Source organism: Arachis ipaensis, chromosome B6 (genome assembly GCF_059453495.1).
Source record: "Arachis ipaensis isolate K30076 ecotype BB chromosome B6, ASM5945349v1, whole genome shotgun sequence".
NCBI lineage: Eukaryota > Viridiplantae > Streptophyta > Magnoliopsida > Fabales > Fabaceae > Arachis > Arachis ipaensis.
The window spans coordinates 323,309-346,022 of record NC_142441.1 but is presented as its reverse complement, the minus strand read 5'-3'; the positions used below and the strand labels follow the sequence as shown (position 1 = coordinate 346,022).

General features: G+C 31.0%; 3 protein-coding genes across 3 annotated transcripts; all 3 read left to right on the top strand.

Annotated features, from left to right (window-relative positions):
* Positions 1-4,032: 4,032 nt before the first annotated feature.
* LOC107645323 (GDSL esterase/lipase EXL3) lies at positions 4,033-8,073 on the top strand. Its single transcript, XM_016349326.3, has 4 exons — positions 4,033-4,657; positions 6,612-6,742; positions 6,821-7,310; positions 7,771-8,073. The coding sequence occupies exons 1-4, from the start codon at positions 4,372-4,374 to the stop codon at positions 7,959-7,961; spliced, it is 1,098 nt and encodes a 365-aa protein (XP_016204812.1). The 5' UTR covers positions 4,033-4,371; the 3' UTR covers positions 7,962-8,073.
* Positions 8,074-13,390: 5,317 nt separating this feature from the next.
* Positions 13,391-16,261, top strand: LOC107645322 (GDSL esterase/lipase EXL3-like). Its single transcript, XM_016349325.3, has 5 exons — positions 13,391-13,955; positions 14,642-14,772; positions 14,861-15,094; positions 15,470-15,725; positions 15,798-16,261. Exons 1-5 carry the CDS (start codon positions 13,658-13,660, stop codon positions 15,989-15,991), a joined length of 1,113 nt encoding a protein of 370 aa, XP_016204811.1. The 5' UTR covers positions 13,391-13,657; the 3' UTR covers positions 15,992-16,261.
* Positions 16,262-20,717: 4,456 nt separating this feature from the next.
* Positions 20,718-21,470, top strand: LOC148554389 (uncharacterized). Its single transcript, XM_088489709.1, has one exon. The coding sequence runs from the start codon at positions 20,718-20,720 to the stop codon at positions 21,468-21,470; it is 753 nt and encodes a 250-aa protein (XP_088345835.1).
* Positions 21,471-22,714: the final 1,244 nt, after the last annotated feature.

The following is a 22,714-nucleotide window of genomic DNA, read 5'->3' as shown; positions in this document are numbered from 1 at the left end:
GACAGAAAGACATACATGTTCATCATTTGAACATTTGTTATTATAGAGGATCTATTTAATACTTATTTTTTTTCTTTTCAAGGATTAACTAATCTAAAATCAAAATATTTGAAGATCTAATTATCACTTTAAGATTAATTAACATTCAAAATTAATAGATGATAAAATTAACTATTTTTTCGAGACTTATGATAAAATTAACGGTATATTTTATGAATAAAAATAATCTAACTATATTTTCAAACAAGCGTTTTAAAAATAGTAAAATACTACACCCAAACACAACAGTGTCACCAGATTTTTCCCACAAAGAACCTGGCATTGAATTGTATGAATTTCATTACGTAATTATTCTAATATCACTATCTTCACGATAAGACCCCTTGAAAACGAGTTCTTTTCCCATTAATTTAATGCTTTTGCTCCAAGATTGTCAACGTCATTTAAATTCGGTGAACTGTGTAGTGCTTTTAATATGCTTTATAATATGTAACACTTCAAGCATTATGTTACTTTACAACTTTTTTATATAATTTTTCAAAGAGTAAATGTCTTTTTCGGTTCCTAATCATTTACCTGATGGACTTTCCACCTTCTAAGAAATCTAAAAATCCAAATCGGTCCCTATTTACTTTGATATATGTACGTTCCAGTTTCTATCTACTTTGAGTAAATGTCCTTTCCGGTCCCTAACCAGGGACTAGAACCATATATCAAAGTAGATAGAGATCGGTTTTAGTTTTTATATTTTTTAGGGGGTGAAAAATTTATCGGGCAAATGGTTAGAGATCGGAAAAGATATTTACTCTTTTTCAAGAGATACTCTAAAATAATATTTTTTATTTTATTATTCGTTTTATATTAAATGATTTATTGCTTGGTTGATTCGAAATATTTATAGTAAGTGGTACATCTTTTAAGATATAAGTTTTAGAGTATTTATAAATGTGAAATATTTTTCACTTTTTGAATTGAATTAGATCATTCAATTAAATGTGACTGTTTTCATACCTTAAGATGTGTGAGAGAATTTATATTCTATATATATAGACCAATATAATAAAGACATGTGTTATCATTAATTTTAGTCAGTTAATAATTAAATAATTTTAAAAATTAAAATTTAATATATTTTAAAAATATATTAATATTATCTGTGTACAAATACCAATACATATATACCATTAACTATACATGATTAATCATAATTAAATATTATATTTTATTAAAATTAATATAAAATAAAAAAATATTTCTTCTTTTTCTCACCCTCCCTTGACTCTAAAGTCTAAACACTAAAGATTCTCTACTCAAAAAAATTTTATCTTTAAATCTGAATTTTTGTCGAGCTCTTTCACTACTGTCGTTCACCATCGCTCACCAACACCGTTACATCCCTTCTATTTTTTACTCTTTCGTCTATCTCCATCACCGTCTATTGCGTCTTTGGCCTCAGTGACTCTGATTTCACCCCTGGGTCTGCTTCCTCCACCAGTGTCGCCACGTCTCGCCACCATTTCTCACATCCTGAGCCTCCATGACCCCTATGTGTCCGCCTCCTCCGATCCATCAGAGTCGTCGCATCTCTATCACTGTCTGTCACGTCCGCCCGTGACTCCTGTTCGCACCGCTGTCGCGTTTCGCCGTAGCCACTACGTCTGCCATCAATGGCAGCAGTCTATTTTATTTTGTATTAAGGTCTAGTTTGGGTAAACAGTTTAATTAAGCTTATTTTGAAAAAATAGCTTAAACAATAAATGTTTATATTAAAAGTATTTTATAAATAAATTATTTTGTATTTAGTTTTTTAGTTCTAAAAGTGCTTATTTTAAAAGAAATGTGATTAAAAAAAAAACTTTTTATTATGAGAGAAGTCATTTTTTTAACTTATCCATACGCACTTAAATAGCTTCTTCTTAGAAAGCTACAATTTAATTTTAAAAAGGAAAAGTATAGGTAACCAACAATATTTTTAAACAATGTGAATTAATAGGGTTAAAAGAGTAAATTTAATTAGTAGCATTAAACTAGGGTGTAGTATATTTTTATTTGATTGGTAGTTGTTCATATTGTTCAAGATAGTCATTGTTTATCTAGCACTCCCCTTTTAAAAATTACACCAGACATTAATACTACTATTTTTCATAAATCAAAAGCTCAAAAAAATAACATTTAAAACTTTCTAAACAGGCTCCTTGATTTTAATAAAATATAATATAATATTTAATCATGATTAATCATGTATGGTTAATAATATATATGTATTAATATTTGTACATAAATAATATTTAATATACTTCTAAAATATATTAAATTTTAATTTTTTAAAATTATTTAATTATTAACTAATTGGAATTAATAATATCATGTGCCTATATTATATTAATGAGTAAAGTATCGTTTTTGTCCCCAACGTTTGGGGTAAATCCTATTTGTGTCTCTAACGTTTAAATCGTCAATGTTATCCTGCCGTCAATTACACACCATGAATGCTTTAGTTTGAGTTTTAAAAACCTTTTCTTGAAGTTAGAATATAAATGTTTGGGATAGAATCGATGATCTACTCCGAAAAATAGCTCATCAAATGTTAAAACTAATTCCTATAATATTTACATAATTCACTTTTCTAAGGACATAATTGAATCTAAACACAAATAGTGGGTATAATATTAAAATCGACCACATCCAAGTGAGACCTACTAATTGAGAATGAATACATCCAAGTGAGAATAATTGAAAAATATCATATGATTTGTTAGTATAATTGATAGTAGGATAACATTGAATCACTTTTATAAACGTTAAGGATACAAATAGGACGATTTAAACGTTAGAGATACAAATAGAATTTCCCCCAAATGTTGGGACAAAAACGATACTTTACTCTTATATTAATTCACATATCCAGGATATAAATTCTCTCACAAATTTTGGGGTATGAGAGCAATCACCTAAATTAAAATAATATTGAGAATTGCGAGATTTTTACTTTTAAGTACTGTGGGTTTTTTTTTTTTTTTTTTTTATGGTGGAGGAATTTGGCTCGAACCAAATTTCACTTGGAGTTTAAAATAAACTCTTCAAATGAAAAAAAAAAAAAAGACTAATATTATTAGTGGTTAAGAGCTGAAAACTTTATTTTTCTATTTTCATATTCTACTGGCTGCTGATACTGATACACAGTTAAATTACGTCTAAATCTGTACTGCACTTATTCTTTAGAGTTTAGACGCGTTATCTTTTGCTTTATCTTTAAAAGAATTATCTAAAATACGCTATGGCTCATGATGTAAGTACTTGTCTATGCTTATACTCTGATGGGAGTTGCTATCCATTATCTTCCTCACATTATTGCTTCATACACTGTATTACCAGCTTTTTGCAGGTCTAATTAATACGATGGCGCTACGATATATCTTAGTGTTAGTTTGATGATCATATCTTTTCAGTTTTAATGTTTAAGCGTGGTTAAAGTGGTAACTTTTAAGCAGATGCATTGAATAGAATGAGTACTAATTGAGATATCTTTTCAGTTTGATGATCATATCTTTGATTTTGAAGGAACTTTAGGAAAAATTTGTGGGAAGCTTGTAAATTATTAGCAAATTTCTTTGTAGTGGATATACTTTTATTATACATTTCTTTAGTAGTAAGTTACTTTGTAAAACCTTTAGGAACAGTAGCTAGATAGCATATACTTAATTTAATTAATATATGGGGCCTAACCCTCATTTGAAAACCAAAGCTTTAATTTGATGGTACTCACAACTTACAACTAACTCTACTAGGTCCAGCTAATCCGAATTCAATGGATACAAACAATAACATTGTTTTCTCTTTGATATATCTCATTAATTATGTGTTTATTTGAACAGATTTTATTGATTAATTTATTTGTTTTGGATAAATCAACGCAACTGTATCATCTCAAGTAGGATAGCAAGATAATATACAATTCTAGGTCACCATTCTAGAAATGATAAATTTGATTCCCAATAAATGCAAAATAATTAATGTTCTTATTCCCTTTTTAGTGAAATTTGTTTTCTTTTCACCGCATGCATGTTTGTTCTCAAATATATGTGTATTATGTTTAATTTCCCCTTTTCATGTACAGAGTGTAGTTTGTGGTACGTATTTGAATTTGGAAGTCAAGCATATATATGCATTATTATTATGCTTGACACAACCCGCATAGTTAGATGCAATAATTAATAATGCTCAGTCTGCCTGTATCAATAATAATAATGAGCGCTGAAACGTTCTATGCAACATGATACACACGTATATATATAGCTGGATCCCTACTGGTCCAAACTATAACAAATAAATAAGTTTGTTGCTCATGAGTATCGAAACAATTATATAGATATGGTTGTTTCTACTATGAAGGTGTGGTTATGTGGTGGTTGTTTGTTCCTCCGTTGCATAATATTGTTAGGTGTGTTATGCAAAACAAAAGGATTGGTGAAACTGCCACCGAATGTAACGGTTCCGGCAGTGTATGTGTTTGGAGATTCGATCGTGGACACAGGAAACAACAACGGTAACAAGCTAACGCCGGCAAAATGCAACTACCCGCCGTATGGCAAAGATTTCAAGGGAAGCATACCGACTGGCCGCTTCAGCAATGGCAAGGTTCCAGCAGACCTTATTGGTACACATCTTCTCTTTCTTCCGTACGTTTTCTTTTGTTAATGTTATATGTATACTAAAATCAACTACTAAAGTTCAGTCACAAATATAAATTACATATTAGAATATAAATACACATCGAAAATAAATTAAACCACGTATATATTTATACATAAATATATTGGTGGCTGATTTTGATGTATAAATAACATTTTTAGTTTTATATATATATAGTTGGTAAATACAATTAATTTCATGTAAATTAATAGTTGAGAGTCGTTAGATAATAATTTAATAAGTTAAATAATTTAACGATTTTCAACTGGCATCACATGAATTTATACAGTTTCTTACAATACATTATTTATATTCCGTATTCAATTTGAAAGGATACTACCTTTGCCTAGCCAAAAAGTGCCGTGCCATGTAACGGTCTCATGCGCATATTTTACATGATTTTAAATTTAGGCTTCACGTAAAATAGATAGTGGATTTGTTTCTATCTTTTGTTAAATCTTTTTTATAGTTCGATAAATAATTTGATAAGCCAATAATTTTTTTTCGTGTCAGAATACGGTTAACTAACATGTTAACTAATTGATTAAGATAAATTAGATCGGATTTTACTATCTCGTCGTGACATAAGCGTGAAAGGGATAATCTGTTTTTTTTTACTTTTAAGAGATGCTCCTATAAATACGCGTAAAAATCTTTTTATAAGGACATTTATGTGTCGCATTATTATTGGACGTATTAATGAATTGATTATTTTTTAATTTCTTAACAAATTAAAATATAACCGATTTTTTATAACAATAACAATAAACTCAAATTTTTTTAAGGATTTAATTATATTTTTTAATTTTTAGGGATTTAAATGTCCGAAAAATAAAAAGTTAGAGATATAATTGTCTTTTTATAAAAAAATTTAAAGATATTCGATTTAGATGATATAATTCGATCGAATTAAATCAAGTCTAATAATTATAATGCAGACAATTGGATTTATTATTATTGTCATAATAAATCGATTTTGTTCTAGTTTATTAAAAAATAAATTATTAGCCAATTTAATAAAAATGTCCAATAATAACATGACATATGTGAATGTCTTTAAAAAAAAGTATTTTTAGTATTTTTATTAAAGTACCTCCTTTAAATTTTTAATACATTGTCGGTAAATATGCAGCTAATGTAAAAGTTAAATGTTTTTAATAAATATTAAAATCATTACAAAATAATTGTATACAAGTATTTTAGAATAATTATTTGAAAGAAGATTATCGAAACTCTTAAAAAGATTTATCATCATAACCATGCATTTCTTAACAATATGGGGCTTAATTTCGGTTGATCACCTAGAACTAAACTAATGATAAATTTAATTATCGTATCTTGTTATTTTCTTAGTTGAGTTAATCCTTAAGATCATATGTGAGTTTACTTATTTCTCTAAAAAGTTAATGTCTCGTTTAATTTCTAAAAAGTAAGATAAGTCAAATTAATAGATTAATTTTTCGAGTAGTGTTAAGGGGTTAGCAGATTTTGTAATTTGTAGCCATTAATAGTATTTTTAATAGTGTGAGATTTCATCTAATAGTAAAAAAAAAAATTTTTTGCTAACTAAGTATTGGCCAAATTTTAATAAAAGTGCTAGCTCTTTAGACTTTCTCTAATTTTTTTTGTTAATTTTTTCATATTGAAATATTGCCCTTAATTGTAAAATAAAATTTGTCATATATTAAATCCGAAAATGTTTGAATTGTCAAAAACAGATATTGCTAGAATTAATAAATATTAAATAAGACAAGTTGGAGTTTTTTTTTTGGTTTCTCTAATATTATCATATTAAATAATAATAATATATTAGCATAAAAAATTTAACAAAAGAACTTAATTGCATTAGTATCTTTTAAAAAGCAAATTAATTTACATGTGATATTTTAGTCGGTAATGGTATTTTCTGCATGTACCAGTTGAAGATTTAGGTATTAAAGAGTATCTACCAGCATACTTGGATCCAAATCTCCAATCTAGTGATTTGCTTACTGGGGTGAATTTTGCATCTGGTGGTGCTGGATATGACCCTCTCACTTCACTATCAGCGGTATGAAACATTGTTTTTATTATACTTTTGTTGATTTGTGCATTAAGTAATGGAATGAATTGAATAATGAATAAGCAGGCTGCTATATCTTTATCGGGACAAGTAGATTTGTTCAAAGAATGCATAGGGAAGTTGAAAGGAGAGGTTGGAGAGGAGAGAAGCAATTTCATCCTAAACAACAGTTTCTATATTGTGGTTTTTGGAAGCAATGACATCTCCAACACCTACTTCTTGACTCGCGTTAGGCAGTTACAATATGACATTCCTACTTACACTGACATTCTCCTCAAATCAGCTTCTAATTTCTTGAAAGAATTATACCAACTTGGTGCAAGGAGAATTGCGGTATTCGGTATTCCACCCCTTGGATGTATACCATTTCAGAGGACGGCAGCTGGTGGAATAGAAAGAAATTGTGCAGAACAAATAAATGATGCTGCAAAGTTCTTTAATTCCAAACTCTCAAACAAGATTGATTCCTTTAATCAACAATTACCAGATGCCAGGACTGTTTACATTGATGTTTACACCCCTCTTCTCGATATCATTCTAAACTACCAAAAATATGGTATGTATATATACATATAGCTAGCGTTTGTTTTGAGGTACTGAGACAAAGATTGGGAGACTGAGACTCAATATCATGTTTGTTGGTTCAGAGACTGATATTAAAATTTCTGTTTCTGTCTCCAAAATTTTAGTATTTCAGTACCTCCAAAAAGTGAGGACACAGGAGACTAAAATTTTTAGAGATGGAGACTGAAACTTTAATAACATTTTATACCTAAAATACCTTCATTTCAATTAATTAATTCTAATTTTATCCTTTGTACAAATTAAATTAGAATTTCATTATTGTTTCAATTTTTGTCTTTTACTTTGTACCAAACAGGATACTGAGATTTATTTCAATCTCTATCTCTGAGTTTCAGTCTTTCCGTCTCTGGTTTCTATGTCAAACGCTACCATATAGTTCCATTATTATTATATTGTTTAATTAACAATGATGCATGCATGGATTATGGCAGGTTATAAAGTGGCAAACAAAGGTTGCTGTGGAACAGGGATAATAGAGGTAGTGGAATTATGCAATCGATTTGTTCCAACGTGTCCCAATGATTTGGAGTATGTCTTTTGGGATAGCTTTCACCCTACCGAGATCGTTTACAAAAGCCTCATTTCTCCAATTGTTTCTAAATATCTCCCCAAATTCTTGTGACATTATTAATTCTTTTTTTCATTATTCCCAATAAACCCACGCACCAAAGGTGCATCACCCATGTATCTTCTGTTTCATTTATACCTATATCAAAATACATTATAATTAACTCTGTTGTATGTGTTCATCGTTCTTTATGTAATTACCGCTTTTAATTTTTCTGTTTTTTCACCTTTTTAAACGAGAAATTGAACTAATTTTATTAATTTAAATGCAAAACTGTTTTAGTATGTAATATTATCTAACAACTTTTAATTGTAAGTGAGTTTCAATTGTTTTATATAAATTTGTAATTGAATGATTTTGACTTATGAGAGTGGCGCAATAAATAATTGATGTGATATTATTTATAAAAGTGTTGTAGATTTATAATAGGCCAATTCTATGGTGACTATGATTTGGTGTCTAAATTTTGTCTAACTTTTTTTTTGTAGTAAGTTTTAAATTTTTAAAAATTATTTATTTTTATATCTTTTAAATTAAATATTAATTTTTAACTCTTTTTAATAAATAGACACCACATTTTAGTCACCATAACATTCACCTATATAATAATGATGACAAATAAATTATCTGTTAGTGTACTAGCTAGTTTAGTTGTGTTCCTAACTGCTATATTTATTAGTCCCGACAGATGTGTCATACTCAAATAGTGAAATTACCAAAATTGCAGATAATGCAAAATAATTTCAGTGTCCTCCACAAAATGGAGTAGATAGATCATAATTATATATTAAAAAGATTTAAAAAGAAAAAACGAAATTGCAAAAGGTTGAAGATTGCGAAACGTGCTAAGGAAACTTGACGCAACAGATATCCATGTGGCGGATGCAAAAATAAAATTGGCAAGTTTGTTTGGTTTCTAACAAAATTGAAGGATTGAACAATGACTGATGGAGAAGAATATATAGCTTTTAAGAAGGAAAAGTTTAGGGGTCAGCAATTTTATTGCATTTTGGCCAGCATGTAACCAGCAGAGAAAGGTGAGCCATTGGATGAAATCTCACACCAATCTCACACCATCAAATCATCATTGATGGCTAGTTGATGGCTACCAATCACAAATATTGCTGGCCCCTAACATTGTTCTTTTAAGAAAGGTTCTGTATTATTATCATCGTCCATCACGACAGCATCCTAATTATATATATGGATAGTACAGTTAGTTATAAGTAACACTACACTACAATCAACCAATTGAGCACGTGATTAATTAAATTAACGGATATGATTAGTTACTTGCAGTTGCTTTTATATGTTTCCTTTTTAGTCCCAACCATTTCCGGTAATTGGTTTACGGTCCTCTGTTTTTATATACTTTCTCTTCTTCTAATCATTGAATCGTATACTTTGACCCATTCTAACTCAAATACGGTTTATTAGAAAATAATAGTACTAATGATAAGAAGCTTCTAATTCCGCATTTTCATGAACGATAATGTTCCAAATATACATACGGATCACTTGTCATGTAATTAGAGAAAAGGTTTATTAAGGCCTGATTACATATAATTAAATTAGTTCACTTGATCAACTAATATTGCTGTCCAAATTAAAGTGGCTATCACTACGTGCAGTGGTGGAACTTGAAATAAAAATTTGGGATCAGATAGAAAATAATTGTTAAAATGTTTTTTATATAAACCCCATTTAAGATAAGTTTGTCTAATCTCATCTCTCTGGTTTTAGTGATATTGCCAATTTTAAAGTCATTTTTCAAGATCTCGTTTTAAAAAGTTAAGGTTAAAGTCATTAGATGTAACTTTTTGAACTTTTGAAGGTTATATCTCACTTTCCTCGTGATTTATTAAAGTAGAAGAATTATCTACAGATGTTGATATTGTAAAAGTTATATGTTCTCCTTCTTAAATATTAGCATTCCTCTTAAAAAATGTATCAATTCTTTGATTTTTTATTATTATTTTATATAAAAATTTGAATATATATCCTGTAAAATATGTAAAGAAGAAGTTAGAAGGACAAATATTAAAATTTATAATATTTATTGAATTTTTTTTATCAATTTATACAAATACAATAGTATTAATACTTATTGAATATTCTATTATTTTTATCATATAAAAAATTAAGTTAAATAAATAGTGAAATATAAAATAATATTAAATTAAATAAATAAAAAATATCTAATTTTTTATATTTGAACTTAAAGATAGAGAATGTTATTTATTAAACTTATTAGATACTTTAAGTCATAATAAAATATTTAAGTCAATTAAACTATTTTTTATTTTTTAAAAAAATACTACTAAATTTTTTATAAAAAATTTGGGGGGCATAGCTCTCCTTGTTTGAACTAAATTCCGCCATTGACTACGTATATGATTATAAATTAAGAAGAATGACATGTGCATTTATTTTTCAGTATTCATCTGTGTTGGGCATATGATTTTTAGCAGTTTAGTTGGGACAAGTAGCACGCAATACTATTTTGAGTTGAGTGTGACACAACACTAATACTATTCATCATTTTATCTTATAATAAAATTTTATACTTTAAAGTTTAAACAATACACACCTCCTCCAATTGTATAATTCTTCTAACTCTATGTCTCTGGATATTTAATTTATAGTTAATTTCTGTTTTTACAAAGATACTCATACGACCCTATTACAATCAATCAATTTAATGGTAATAATCTATCCTCTAAACGACATAGTTTCGTCAATTTTAATGCATAATGGATCTATATGCATGGGGTAGGGAAAAACCAGTTGTTTATTAATAAGAAAATAGAAAAACTTATTTACATTTCAATGATAGTGATTCACACACACCTGAAGATGGATCAAAGGCGGTGGTGATATATATATATATATATATCATTCTACTTCCAAGTAGCCAAATATCACATGAATCAATTCACACCTTTTCCTTTTCTTACTTTTCTTTTTATTTTTTGGCGAATAGTTGGCACCTTTATATATATAGATATTAAGATAATGAAATTGCCGAAATTACCAAACAATTAAAAAAAATTGTCTGTTTCAGATTTCCTAATAAAATTATATATATTCACTTTAATGCCCATACTCAGACTATAGCAGCATGATTTCAAATATATTATTGTTATAGTGTACCTGCAATAGCAAAATTACAAATATGAATAATATAACGAACATTCCCAATTATTTTCACCAAAATGTCCATGTATTATTGAGCACTAAGCTAGCTACTACAACAATATTGCTACCACAATTTAAAATCATGCTCTATAGTGTCGGCTATATGCCACTATTTCTTGAGCCACACAATAATGGCAGGGCCCGAAGAATTCGAAACTTAACTAGTAATCAAAGCAAAATTGAACAATTTTGAACCATATGAGCGAGAATAGCTTTACATTAAAGAAAGGGTTTGTATCGTAAGTAAGGTCAATAAATTTTTAGAATCGTTAGAGATCTATGAGGGTTTTAGTGGGCAAAAAATCAATTTGAATAAGTCAGCTATCTTTTTCAGTACACCTCAGAACACAAGATTAGCAGTTGCTCAGACACTAAATATTGAACATATCGAAATACAAGACAAATACCTGGGACTGCCCTCTATAGTTCAAAAATCAAAGCAAGTAACCTTTGAAGCTATCAAAGATAAAGTTCAGAAGAGGATTATGGGTTGGAAAAGAAGTCTATTGTCATCAGGTGGCAAGCACACGCTATTGAAAGCGGTGAGGGAGGCGATTCCTATTTATACACTCTCTTGTTTCAAGCTCCCGAACACGCTGTTGACTGAGATTCATAGTATGCTCTCGCAATTTTGGTGAGGTCAAAAATGCGCAGAACGAAGAATAGTTTGGATTAAATGGGACACAATGACGAGATCGAAGAAAGATGGAGGGCTGGGGATCAAGGACCTAAGGGCGCAAAATTTGGCGTTATTGGGCAAGCAATGTTGGCGTCTAATGAAATACTCTAATTCTACTCTATCAAGAATGCTCAAAACTAAATATTTCAGATATAAAGATTTCCTACATGCAGAGATAGGAAGCGTACCGTCGTGGGGCTGGAGAAGTGTTCTTGAAGGGCGCAAGGTGATCGAGAAATGCTTGTTCTGGAAAATAGGCTCTGGTACTAATGTTCACATCTTCCATGACCCCTGGCTCCCACCACCAGTGCCCCTTAATGTCCCTCAAAATGCACTCACAATCCCGCCAAATCTGCAAGTGTATTACGTTAGTGCGTTACTAAATCCTGATAGAAGTTGGAATAGAAATCTGATTGAGTCAATTTTTTCAGTTGATATATGCAATAAAAATTTTTCAATCAAACCAACAGAGGAGGAGGATGAAGTTAATTGGTACTGGACAAAATCTGGTATATATAAAGTTGTGTCAGGATACAAAATTGTTTATGGATTCTTTCATTCTCCTACTTCATTGAGGCCCAGAACAACAGAGTCTAGAATAGCATTTGGGAATTGAAATTACCTCATAAAATTAAGGTTTTTTTATGGAAAAGTCTTCATGAAAAGCTTCCGATGTTGCAACAAGTTCACAGCTGGTTCGCATCCACTCCTGCCACTTGTCCAAGATGCATGTTGAAAGCTGAATCAATTTCTCATGCTTTGTTCCAATGCCCCCTGTCTTCAATAATATGGAGCCTAAGCTTAATAACCCTGACCTATAGATGAGAGAAGAAGAGACATTTTTCAATTGGTGGCAACGAGTCTTATCCTGGGCAGCGGCTCAATTCGACGGTAGATAAAAGACCCTCCTCATAGCGGCACTGTGCTACAGCACTTGGAAAGCGAGGAATCAGTGTGTTTTTGAGAAGGTAATAAGCCCGGCACCAGAAATAGTGAAAGAAGCCAGCAATTTAGTACGTGAACTCGTGAGCCATACCTGATAAATGCTGCTAATTTTCTTTACTCTTACTTTACTCTTTTCTAAGCTCTTAGTCTTAAAAAAAAAGGTCAATAAATTTTTATAAGTTTGTGGAACATATTAAATATGTGCAGTAAAATTTTCTTTAAAGAAAAATAATAGAAACCATTAGAATTTATTATTTTTGCATATTACTTAGTTATTAACTTAATTTTTTTAATCTAGTAATCTAATAACATACTTTACCTTGTACTTTTAAACATTCTAGTTGATGCCAAAAGCAATAAATTTTGATGGTTCCTTAAAATTCTTTTTTTTTTTTTAAATACGAAGTCAACCATAGTAGAAAGGTCTAAACATACGTACTGCATAGTTGTGCATGAGCATGAATTGCTAAATGATATAAGTAAATACAAGACAGAAATTAAATCATGAAACAATATAACATATTATGAACATTTTAAAATATTTCTTTATTTGTAGATATAGAAAAGATTATTGATTGTGTGCATGATGATATTGTGACATAATAAAAAAATGTTGATGATGTTAGTGTATAAGATAACTGTGGTTTGAGGAGGGATGAGATGAGGGAAAGCTAGCTTTGCAATTACTGTAATGTCAGAAGGAACCACCTAATAACTCGGTTTGTTTGAATCAGTGGTTAGATGCAATAAATACACCAACTAGCTTGCATTCTGCAACACTAATATAAATGGCAATGGCAATTGCTGCTGCTGCTAGCTATATACACAGGTAGATTAATTTCCAACGTTAAGTACAAAAATATTGCAGCTACATACAGTTACTGCAACTTATTAGTAAGTATAGTACAAAACAGTAATAACTTACAGAATGGTTCTTTCTATAAATAAGAACAACCTGTTTCCTTCACCACCTTGTTCAGTTTGTCACTTATTGCTTCTTTTAGTTATTATTCCCTTAAGAACATTGGGTCTTGTGAGATTGCCACCAAATGTTACTATTCCTGCAGTGTTTGTGTTCGGAGATTCCATAATGGATACTGGAAACAACAACAACAACTTGAAAACGGAAGCAAGGTGCAATTTCCCACCATATGGAGAAGATCTTGAAGGTGGAGGAATGCCTACCGGAAGGTTTAGCAATGGAAAGGTTCCATCAGATTTTGTAGGTATAAAATTAATTGCTTTCTCTTTATATATATTTTGCATCTGCCAACCTGCTGTAACATATGTACACTTAGTCGTGACTAGCTATGAAGGATAATAAATGCTACAAAAAATAATATAATAAAACATTAGCTGCACCATGTTATAAAAAAAAGTATGAAAGATTGTAGAGAGTATAATTCTCATCTGTTGAGTCAGTTAGAGTTTGTTATTATTGAATTCTATTAAGCATGCTGTTGTCTCAGCTCTTAGTACCCTTGTGCATATATAATCATCAACATTGTCAGATTCTCCCTTCTCTTACTAGTAGTTTATGAGTTAGTGTATATATTAAACTCCTTCAAGTTTTTGTTTTTATTATTCATTATACGTGAGCATCCTTGTTTAATTTTTTGTATCAAATAATACATACAGTGACCGTTAAAATCCCTATGGAATAAGGGGAGTGCTAGGTAAATAATGAAAATTTTGAATAATATGAACAACCACCAATCAAATGAAAATACACTACACTCTAATTTAATGCTACGAATTAAATTTACTCTTTTGACCTTATTAATTCACATTGTTTACACATTGTTCAAAAATCTTGTTGATTAACTGTACTTTTTCTAATAAATATTCTCGTACTGTTTGTTTAATAATGATAATGACCCTCCTTTAAAGTAACGAAATAATAAATGATCAGTTGAAGAATTAGGCATAAAAGAGCTTCTACCAGCATATTTGGATCCAAATCTACAACCCACTGATCTTGTCACCGGTGTCTGCTTTGCATCCGGTGGCGCCGGCTATGATCCCTTAACGTCAAAACTTGCGGTACGCATATGATTTGATTTGATATTTTGTGTCCTATGTATGGCTATGATGTTGATTTTGTAACTTATTTTGATTGCATGATGAGAAGTCAGCGATACATTTTGACTCTCAAATAGAAATGTTCAAAGATTACATAGGAAAGTTAAGAGGGGTGGTTGGAGAAGAGAGAGCAGAGTACATAATAGAGAACAGCCTTTATCTTGTTGTCATGGGCAGTAATGACATTTCCAACACATACTTCTTGTCACATGTTAGACAGTTGGAATATGATGTCCCTGCTTACACTGATCTATTGCTCCGCTTAGCCTCTACTTACTTTAAGGTATGCTATATCTTAATTGGTGGAAACTTAGATCCAATCAACTTCACGTAAAGTTGATAATGAGAGCCGTTAAATGATTTGACTGATTTGACTCAATTTTCATCTAATGACTCTCAGGTATCAACTTCACGTGAAGTCGACTTCACATGAGTTTTTATCATCTTAATTAATTGGTGGAAACTCATGTGCAGTCGACTTCACGTGAAGTTGATACCTGAGAGCCATTAAATTATTTGACTGATTTGACTAAATTTTTATCTAACGGCTCTCAGATATCAACTTCAAGTGAAGTCAACTTCACCTGAGTTTTCACCATTAATTAATGCATAAATAGTTATAAACACAAATTTAATTTGATTTGATTTAATTATAAAGGAAATATATGAACTTGGGGCAAGGAGAATAGGAGTATTCAGCACTCCCCCAATTGGGTGCGTACCGTTTCAGAGAACAGTGGCTGGAGGAATAACAAGACAGTGTGTGGATAAGATAAATGATGCATGCAAGTTATTTAACGCCAAACTGCCAAATGCATTGGATTCCCTCAACAGGAATCTGCCAGATTCCAGATTTGTATTTATTGATGTCTACAACCCTTTACTTGACGTTATTGTCAACTACCCAAAATATGGTAAGATCCAAATCACATGAACAATATTCAATCAAGTTTTCAATCACATGAATATATATTTTGAACTTTCAGGGTATAAAGTTGAAGACAGAGGGTGCTGTGGCACAGGCAAAATAGAAGTTACGTTTTTATGCACGCAGTTGCAACCAACTTGTCCCAACGTTTTGGATCATGTTTTTTGGGACAGTTTTCACCCGACGCAATCTGTTTACAAAAAGCTCGTCGCCTCTGTTCTACAAAAATACATACAGCCTCTTTCCGTGTGACAATCCACCTTCATTCTTGATTTCATTATTAATATGGATGCTTTTTCTCCAGCTGCCATATAGATTGAAAATGTATCTACTTATTATATGCATGAGGAAACTCTTAATTACGGTCCCATAATTGAGTTATTTTTTGGGTTTTAGAAAATGATAGGAAGACGGAAACATGTTAAACTAAACACAATTTTAGAAGACTAGAATATTTTCAAGACTTGTTATATATTCTGTTTAATAGGTCACTTGACAGTTATAAATGCTTTTTCAGATGCAGAGATATGGAATAAGAGAGAATCTAAAATTACACTTCAACTACCACTTACTATTTATAATACTTGCTAACTAACTTTCCTTGTGGTTAGAAGTGCTGAGTGATACTAACAAACACTTTAGCAGCCTGACTAAGGTCCAGTTTGTGTAAACAACTTAATTAAGTTACTTTTGAAAAAATAATTTAAACAATAAATATTTATATTAAAAGTAGCTTATAAATAAGTTATTTTGTGTTTGATTTTTTAGTTCTAAAAGTATTTATTTTAAGAGAAAAGTGATAAAAAGATTTTTATTATGAGATAAGTTATTTTTTTTAACTTCTCCTTAAACACTAAAATAGTTTTTTAGAAAGTTGCAATTTTATTTTAAAAATTATACCAGACATTAATACTACATATTTTTATAAGTTAAAAGTTAGAAAAAAGTCACTTATAAACCTATCCAAACGGATCCTAAGTAGCCTTCATTACACAAAACAGAATCAGTGCCAACTTGCTTGTGTTGCTTGCATTCACTTAAGCTAGGTCCAGTACCAACATCCCCACCATCATAAATAACATTCCAATCATTGACCATGTAAATTAAGTCGATAAAAGTGACAAATTTGTTTTTTAATATACAGCGGATGCTTATAATCTGTAAAGTAAAAAAAACTGGGATAGGCATAGAAAATTTAGCCTCTCGGGAAATCGCCTTGCTAAAATTAGCACTAGAATGCAGTTTGGTTTTGAGTTCTTACATAAATCTCTGCCAAAGCTTCAGGCTCTTTTATTTCATGATGTAAATACAGGTTTTTTTTTTATCCCGACGTAATATTTACGGGTTTTCATCTATTACTTAATCTCAGCTAAATTTAAATACTTATAAGTTTTATCAAGTATTTATTATAATTAATTGGTTATCAACTTATAAATTTTATTGTTTTATTTTAATTATTTGATAAAAAAAATAAAAATTTTCAAAAGAAAAACTATGGTGGGTCAGAGTGTATGTCCTGAGAAAGTGAGATAGTCTAAAATTTTTTATTTACTTATTTTGATCGGAAGTTACTTCATCAAATTTTTTTTCCTCTTACATCATAAAAATTTGTTTTTTCTCTTACTTGGTTGTGTTTAACAAAATTTGTGATTTATAATTAATCTTTAATAATAATGCCGAAAAAGATTAACTATGAATCAAAGAAAAATTTTCTCTCCTATTTGGGTAGAGACGGGTAAAAATGATCTAAAAAAAAAATCACAAATACACGTATATAAGGAAGGAAACTGGTGCGTGGATTGACTTGCGAGAGAAAGTTTAGAGATATATCCTGATTTACATCACGAACACATTCATACTACACATTCACACGTTCAACATTAAAAAGTTTCACTACTTGATCTATGTCAAATTTTAAACCCTTAAAAAGTATAAGATTTTGCCACTTAAACTAAACCTCAACTACATCGTTGTTTTGTATTTGTAGACCAGCCCCCATGCGATCTTGGGATGATGATTAATTCAATTGATTAGGGGTGATTTGTTGCCAAGAATGGTTTCATTTTTTTTTTCGGTGAAATGCCAAGAATGGTTTCTGATAGTTATTGTTTTGCTTTGGGCTTTAAGCCCCTTTTAAAAAAAAAAAGTTAAATCACTTCCAAACGGAACAAAAAAAAGTAAGGGATAATAATACATGAACATATATTATAGTTGTGTTGTCTTTGTCTCTGTTACTAATATATTTATTAGACCGTCGTTGTAAGCGATATTTCTATTGTTTTGAATTAGGTACCGGTTGTGCGACGACGAGGACGTACGGCTTATAAGGTCGTGGCACAACAGACGGACCAATATTCATCTGTTGGAGTTATACATGTTTCTTGTTGACTTTGGTGGCCGAGGATCATCTGCAGATACTGTCGATGATAGTCCGACAGGTGGCATTGTTAGATGAACTATCAGAAGGACGATGGTGGATCTGAATATGCCACCTGAGGGTAGTTAGGAGGGGTCTAATGTTGAAGTTTGTAACGTTGACTTAATAGATGACGGTCTTGAAAGTCATGACGGTTCTGCTATCAGAGATCCGATGATGGAGCAGTATGAAGTCAACCACGATGATGGAGAGGATGCTGACGAAGAACCACCTGAAATCCCTGATGATGGTGACGAGGAAGAGGAGATGAACTACTACGGTGACACACAGATTGCTCTGACACAGCCTGCCATTTTTCAACGATATGACCGGCCGGATCATTTCACTAGGTTGAATCTCGATGCAATGACTTCGCATTGGTCGTTTACCCAAGGAGGTCCTGAAGAAGACCCAAGCAACGAGTTTGAGGTTGGATAACAATTTGGGAGCAAGGAAGAAGTCATGTTGGCAGTTAAGCAGTACAGCGTCAGGAGGGCTGTGGAGTGCAAAATAGTAGAGAGTGACCATTGGAGATACAATGCAAGATGTATCCAGTTCGGACCCGGTTGTAATTGAAGCATAGTTATATCATATCGCCGAAAGCAAGAAAGGTGGGAGGTTAGGAGATACACTGGTTCTCATACTTGTATGCAAACTTCGATGGGGCAAGATCATCGTAGGTTGAATTCAAAAGTCATTGCATAACACATTTTTACGATGGTCAAGGCCGATCCAACAATCAGCATCATGGTTCTACAAGGAGGTGTGGAGAATCACTTTGGTTACAAGGCGTCGTACAGAAATGTTTGGCTTGCAAAACAGAGAGTCATCGCTAGAATATATGGCGATTGGAAAGAGGATACCGCCTATCAACTGCATGATGTATCCTCTCGTATACCTCATCAGCCGCTCCTCTATAGCATCCTGCACTAGCTCTCCACAAACCGTGTTGTGGAACCAAGTGAGCTTGACAGTCCACTTCGTCTGTGACTGTCTGTCCTCTGGGCTAGGAACAACACCCGGTATTTGCTCACATAACTTCTCAATGGTCCGTCCCTGGTGGTGCTGCTCCCACCCACCGATGCATCCACTCACAGGATCACCATCAATCCTGAGTCCTAACTAATATGCCACGTCGTGCAGGGTGATGGTCATCTCCCCGCACAGTAAATGAAACGTATGGGACTCAAGCCTCCACCTCTCTATCAACGCCGAGGCCATGCTCAAACTCCACCATGTATGCGACGTACTCAAACCCGACTCGTCTCATATATGGCCTAATCTGCTCCAACAGCCGTGTCATCAAGTTTCGTCTGGTGCGCAAGATCTGAGGCGCCTACCAAACGGAAAAAAAAATTAATAAAGAATGGTACCTTGAATAAATACAATAGCAAGTTCACTTTTTTTCAATATAATAAAATAAAAAAGGGTTAAAAAATCATACCACTTGATCAAGCCTCCCAGCGATATGCTCAGCCTGATCCAATCCATACATCTTATGCTCATAACCCAATAACTGCTGCTCCATCGAAACACAATCTACTAAAATAAAATCACATACTAGATTATTAAAAAATAAACTAAATGAAAAATGGGTTATAAACTTACTAATTTTAAACTTACTCTACTTAACTGACGTTGTCATGTAAGTAATTAATTTATAACTAACTCAACCTTAAATTTTATTTCTCACGTAATTGACACAATGTTATACCTCTAACTAGATTATCTAATAATATACTTTTCTATATTCTTTAATATGATGATAGATAGCCACTGAATTAAAAAACGGTGACATAAAATAATATTCCTAACATAACAACACTAAAAAGTACGTCTACCTAACTAACATGTAAACAATAAATTTATTATTCTAACTAATAAACGATCTATACTTAACAACTTTATCTAATATGTAAACAGTAAATCAAGTTAACATAAAAAAAAACAGACTATTATTTACTAACCTGGAACTGAGATAGTTGTCCACATTAAATTTTATGGATGTCGAAAAGGCAGAAAAAAGTAATAAAGAAAATTTTGAGAGAATGGAAGAAGAAAGAGGCAAACCAAAATGGTCCCACAAGTATATATAGTCTGCCAAACTCATCATAGAATTCGTCGGGGTGCGGCGAACTCCATAATTTATATATGGAGTTTGCCGGGGTGCGGTTATGAAAACTTGTTTTGAAGAAAATAAAAATGAAAACTCGTTTTGAAGAAAATAATTATTTTTTTATTTTATAAATGAAAAAAATTCTTATATAATATTGAACTTAGAAATTTGAATTTAATATATTAATAGATAGATAGATTAATAGAATTATATATTAATAGAATTAATAAAATAGATAGATAGATTTGTCCTTATAAATTTGAATTTAAAATTTAAAATATTAAAATATTTTTATAAGATTATATAATATTCAACTTAAAAATTTGAATTTAATTTAAAAACAAAAAGCTATTCAATGCCAGTTAATGCGGGATCCTGCATGGTTATATAAAGGAGAGTAACACACTCAATTAACCCTACTAAAAAAAATCACATCAGATTCAGATATGGGTGGAGATGATCAATGGGCAAGCATTCATCAAGATATATTGAACCAAATTGCAAAGCAGTTCCATTCATACGATGAATACCTTCAACTTCGATTGGTTTGCAAGCAATGGAACTTCAATCTTTCACTGATCCCCAATGGCAACAAAGTTCCATGGCTGTTATTACCTATTCCTACTGTTGCTGCTGAAAGATCTTCCAAAAAACCTAAGATACATGTAGGTACCATCTCAAAATTAACTCAGAGACGGACCCGTATTCTTGAAGAGAAGGAGATTTACCATCTCACAATGCCAGAGCTGCAAAACAACCTTATTCGTGGATCTTGTCATGGATGGATAATAATGGTATTAATATATGAAGGTACCATACGAATGTTAAATCCATTTACAAAGGTTAGTTTTGATCTTCTTCCAATTTCAACTCTTCCCAATGTAATTGATATACATGGTGACAAATGTACTATTAATCTTGAGTTCACGGATGGCACTTTAGATATGGACACGATTTCAATGCAGAAATACAATGTTTATAAGGTTATTACGAATTCAGCACCTAACAATGATCGTTACAATGATTTTATGGCCGTGGTCATATATGGGGGAGATGGAAGATTGGCTTTTTACAAGGCCAATGATAGGAGATGGATCAAGTTTCCAACAAGTCATAGGAGGATTGTGGATGTCATATTTTTTCAAGAGAAGGTATATGCAGTGAACTCTGACCACCAATTATATGAATTTCATATCTAGAAAAACTTAGAGCCAGTGAGAAGACTTTACGAAGGCACACCTCTTTATCAGCATGACACCAATATTATCCAATATAGCTCGCTATTTGATTGGTTGTGATGATGGAAGTTTATTGATGGTCGTAAGACATATTCGTTTTACGAAGCATACAGAATGGTGGCAGTATTACAAGACTATCAAATTCGATATTTATAAATTGAATAAAAATGCAAAAGTATGGTCAAGAATATATAATTTAGGGAATTACGTATTAATAGTTGGACTCAATTCTTCAATTCAGATATTGGCAAGCAATTGCAAGGGAAATAAGATCTATTTTACTGATAGTATGGTTGGATTACACCCAGATGATGATGTTTGGCGTCATGATATTGACATATTTAATTTGGAAGATAATAGCTGTAGAAGAGTATTATCAGATGTTAATTTTTTTTGTCCTCCTGTTTGGATATTATCCTAACTTAATCTTTTTCTTTTATATTTGTGGACTTTTTATTTGTACTTTTGGATCAAAGCATGTTTGTCTCCTTTTTATTATTAACATACAAGTTTAATATATAATGGTGAGATATATTTACTTATTTTAGTTAAATATTATTTATTTGGTGTGTCTTATATTTTTCACTTGGATAATTATACGGTACAGAACAATAAAAAGATTCCGTGAGATATAGCTTCAGTTTGACATATAGTTTCTTTGTGTGTATTTAGATTACAGTTTGCAAACAGGAGCTTGTATAAATATAATTTTGTAAAATTAATTTTAATGAAAAGTAAGTTTGTGTGCCAATGAGTAATAACTCAAATGGTATAGTCTCCCCATATTCAATTAAGAGGTTGCGGGTTCAAGTCTCCTATTTTTGGTAAAAAAAAAAGTACTCTTTAATTTAGTATTAATTTTAACTATAAATTTTCATTATTTATGACTCTATTGTTATTTATAATTAAAAATTTCATAAAGCTAACAACATATATTATATGAAAAAAATACAATAAAAAATAAATAAATTTCATACACAACAAAAATATAATACAGTAAATGATAGAAAAAAAATGAATTTATATGAATAAAAAATAATAAAAATATCATAAAAATTAATAAAATATCTAAAAATAAGAGCACTATAAAAAAAGTCAACAACATTTGTCATGTAAATAAAAGAAATATAATAAAATAAATAAAAAATCATATGAACAAAGCCAAACAAAAATAAAAAAAGATTTCATACAAAATATACATATAA

What these genes read in the sequence shown, in the direction of transcription:
- LOC107645323 (XM_016349326.3), top strand. Translation starts at nt 4,372, where the DNA reads ATGGTTGTTTCTACTATGAAGGTGTGGTTATGTGGTGGTTGTTTGTTC. An exon ending in CTCTCACTTCACTATCAGCG is followed by an intron (nt 6,743 to 6,820) that starts GTATGAAACATT and finishes ATGAATAAGCAG; the next exon opens with GCTGCTATATCTTTATCGGG. An exon ending in TCTAAACTACCAAAAATATG is followed by an intron (nt 7,311 to 7,770) that starts GTATGTATATAT and finishes GGATTATGGCAG; the next exon opens with GTTATAAAGTGGCAAACAAA.
- LOC107645322 (XM_016349325.3), top strand. Translation starts at nt 13,658, where the DNA reads ATGGTTCTTTCTATAAATAAGAACAACCTGTTTCCTTCACCACCTTGT. An exon ending in GGTTCCATCAGATTTTGTAG is followed by an intron (nt 13,956 to 14,641) that starts GTATAAAATTAA and finishes ATAAATGATCAG; the next exon opens with TTGAAGAATTAGGCATAAAA. An exon ending in TAGCCTCTACTTACTTTAAG is followed by an intron (nt 15,095 to 15,469) that starts GTATGCTATATC and finishes TTAATTATAAAG; the next exon opens with GAAATATATGAACTTGGGGC.
- LOC148554389 (XM_088489709.1), top strand. Translation starts at nt 20,718, where the DNA reads ATGGGTGGAGATGATCAATGGGCAAGCATTCATCAAGATATATTGAAC.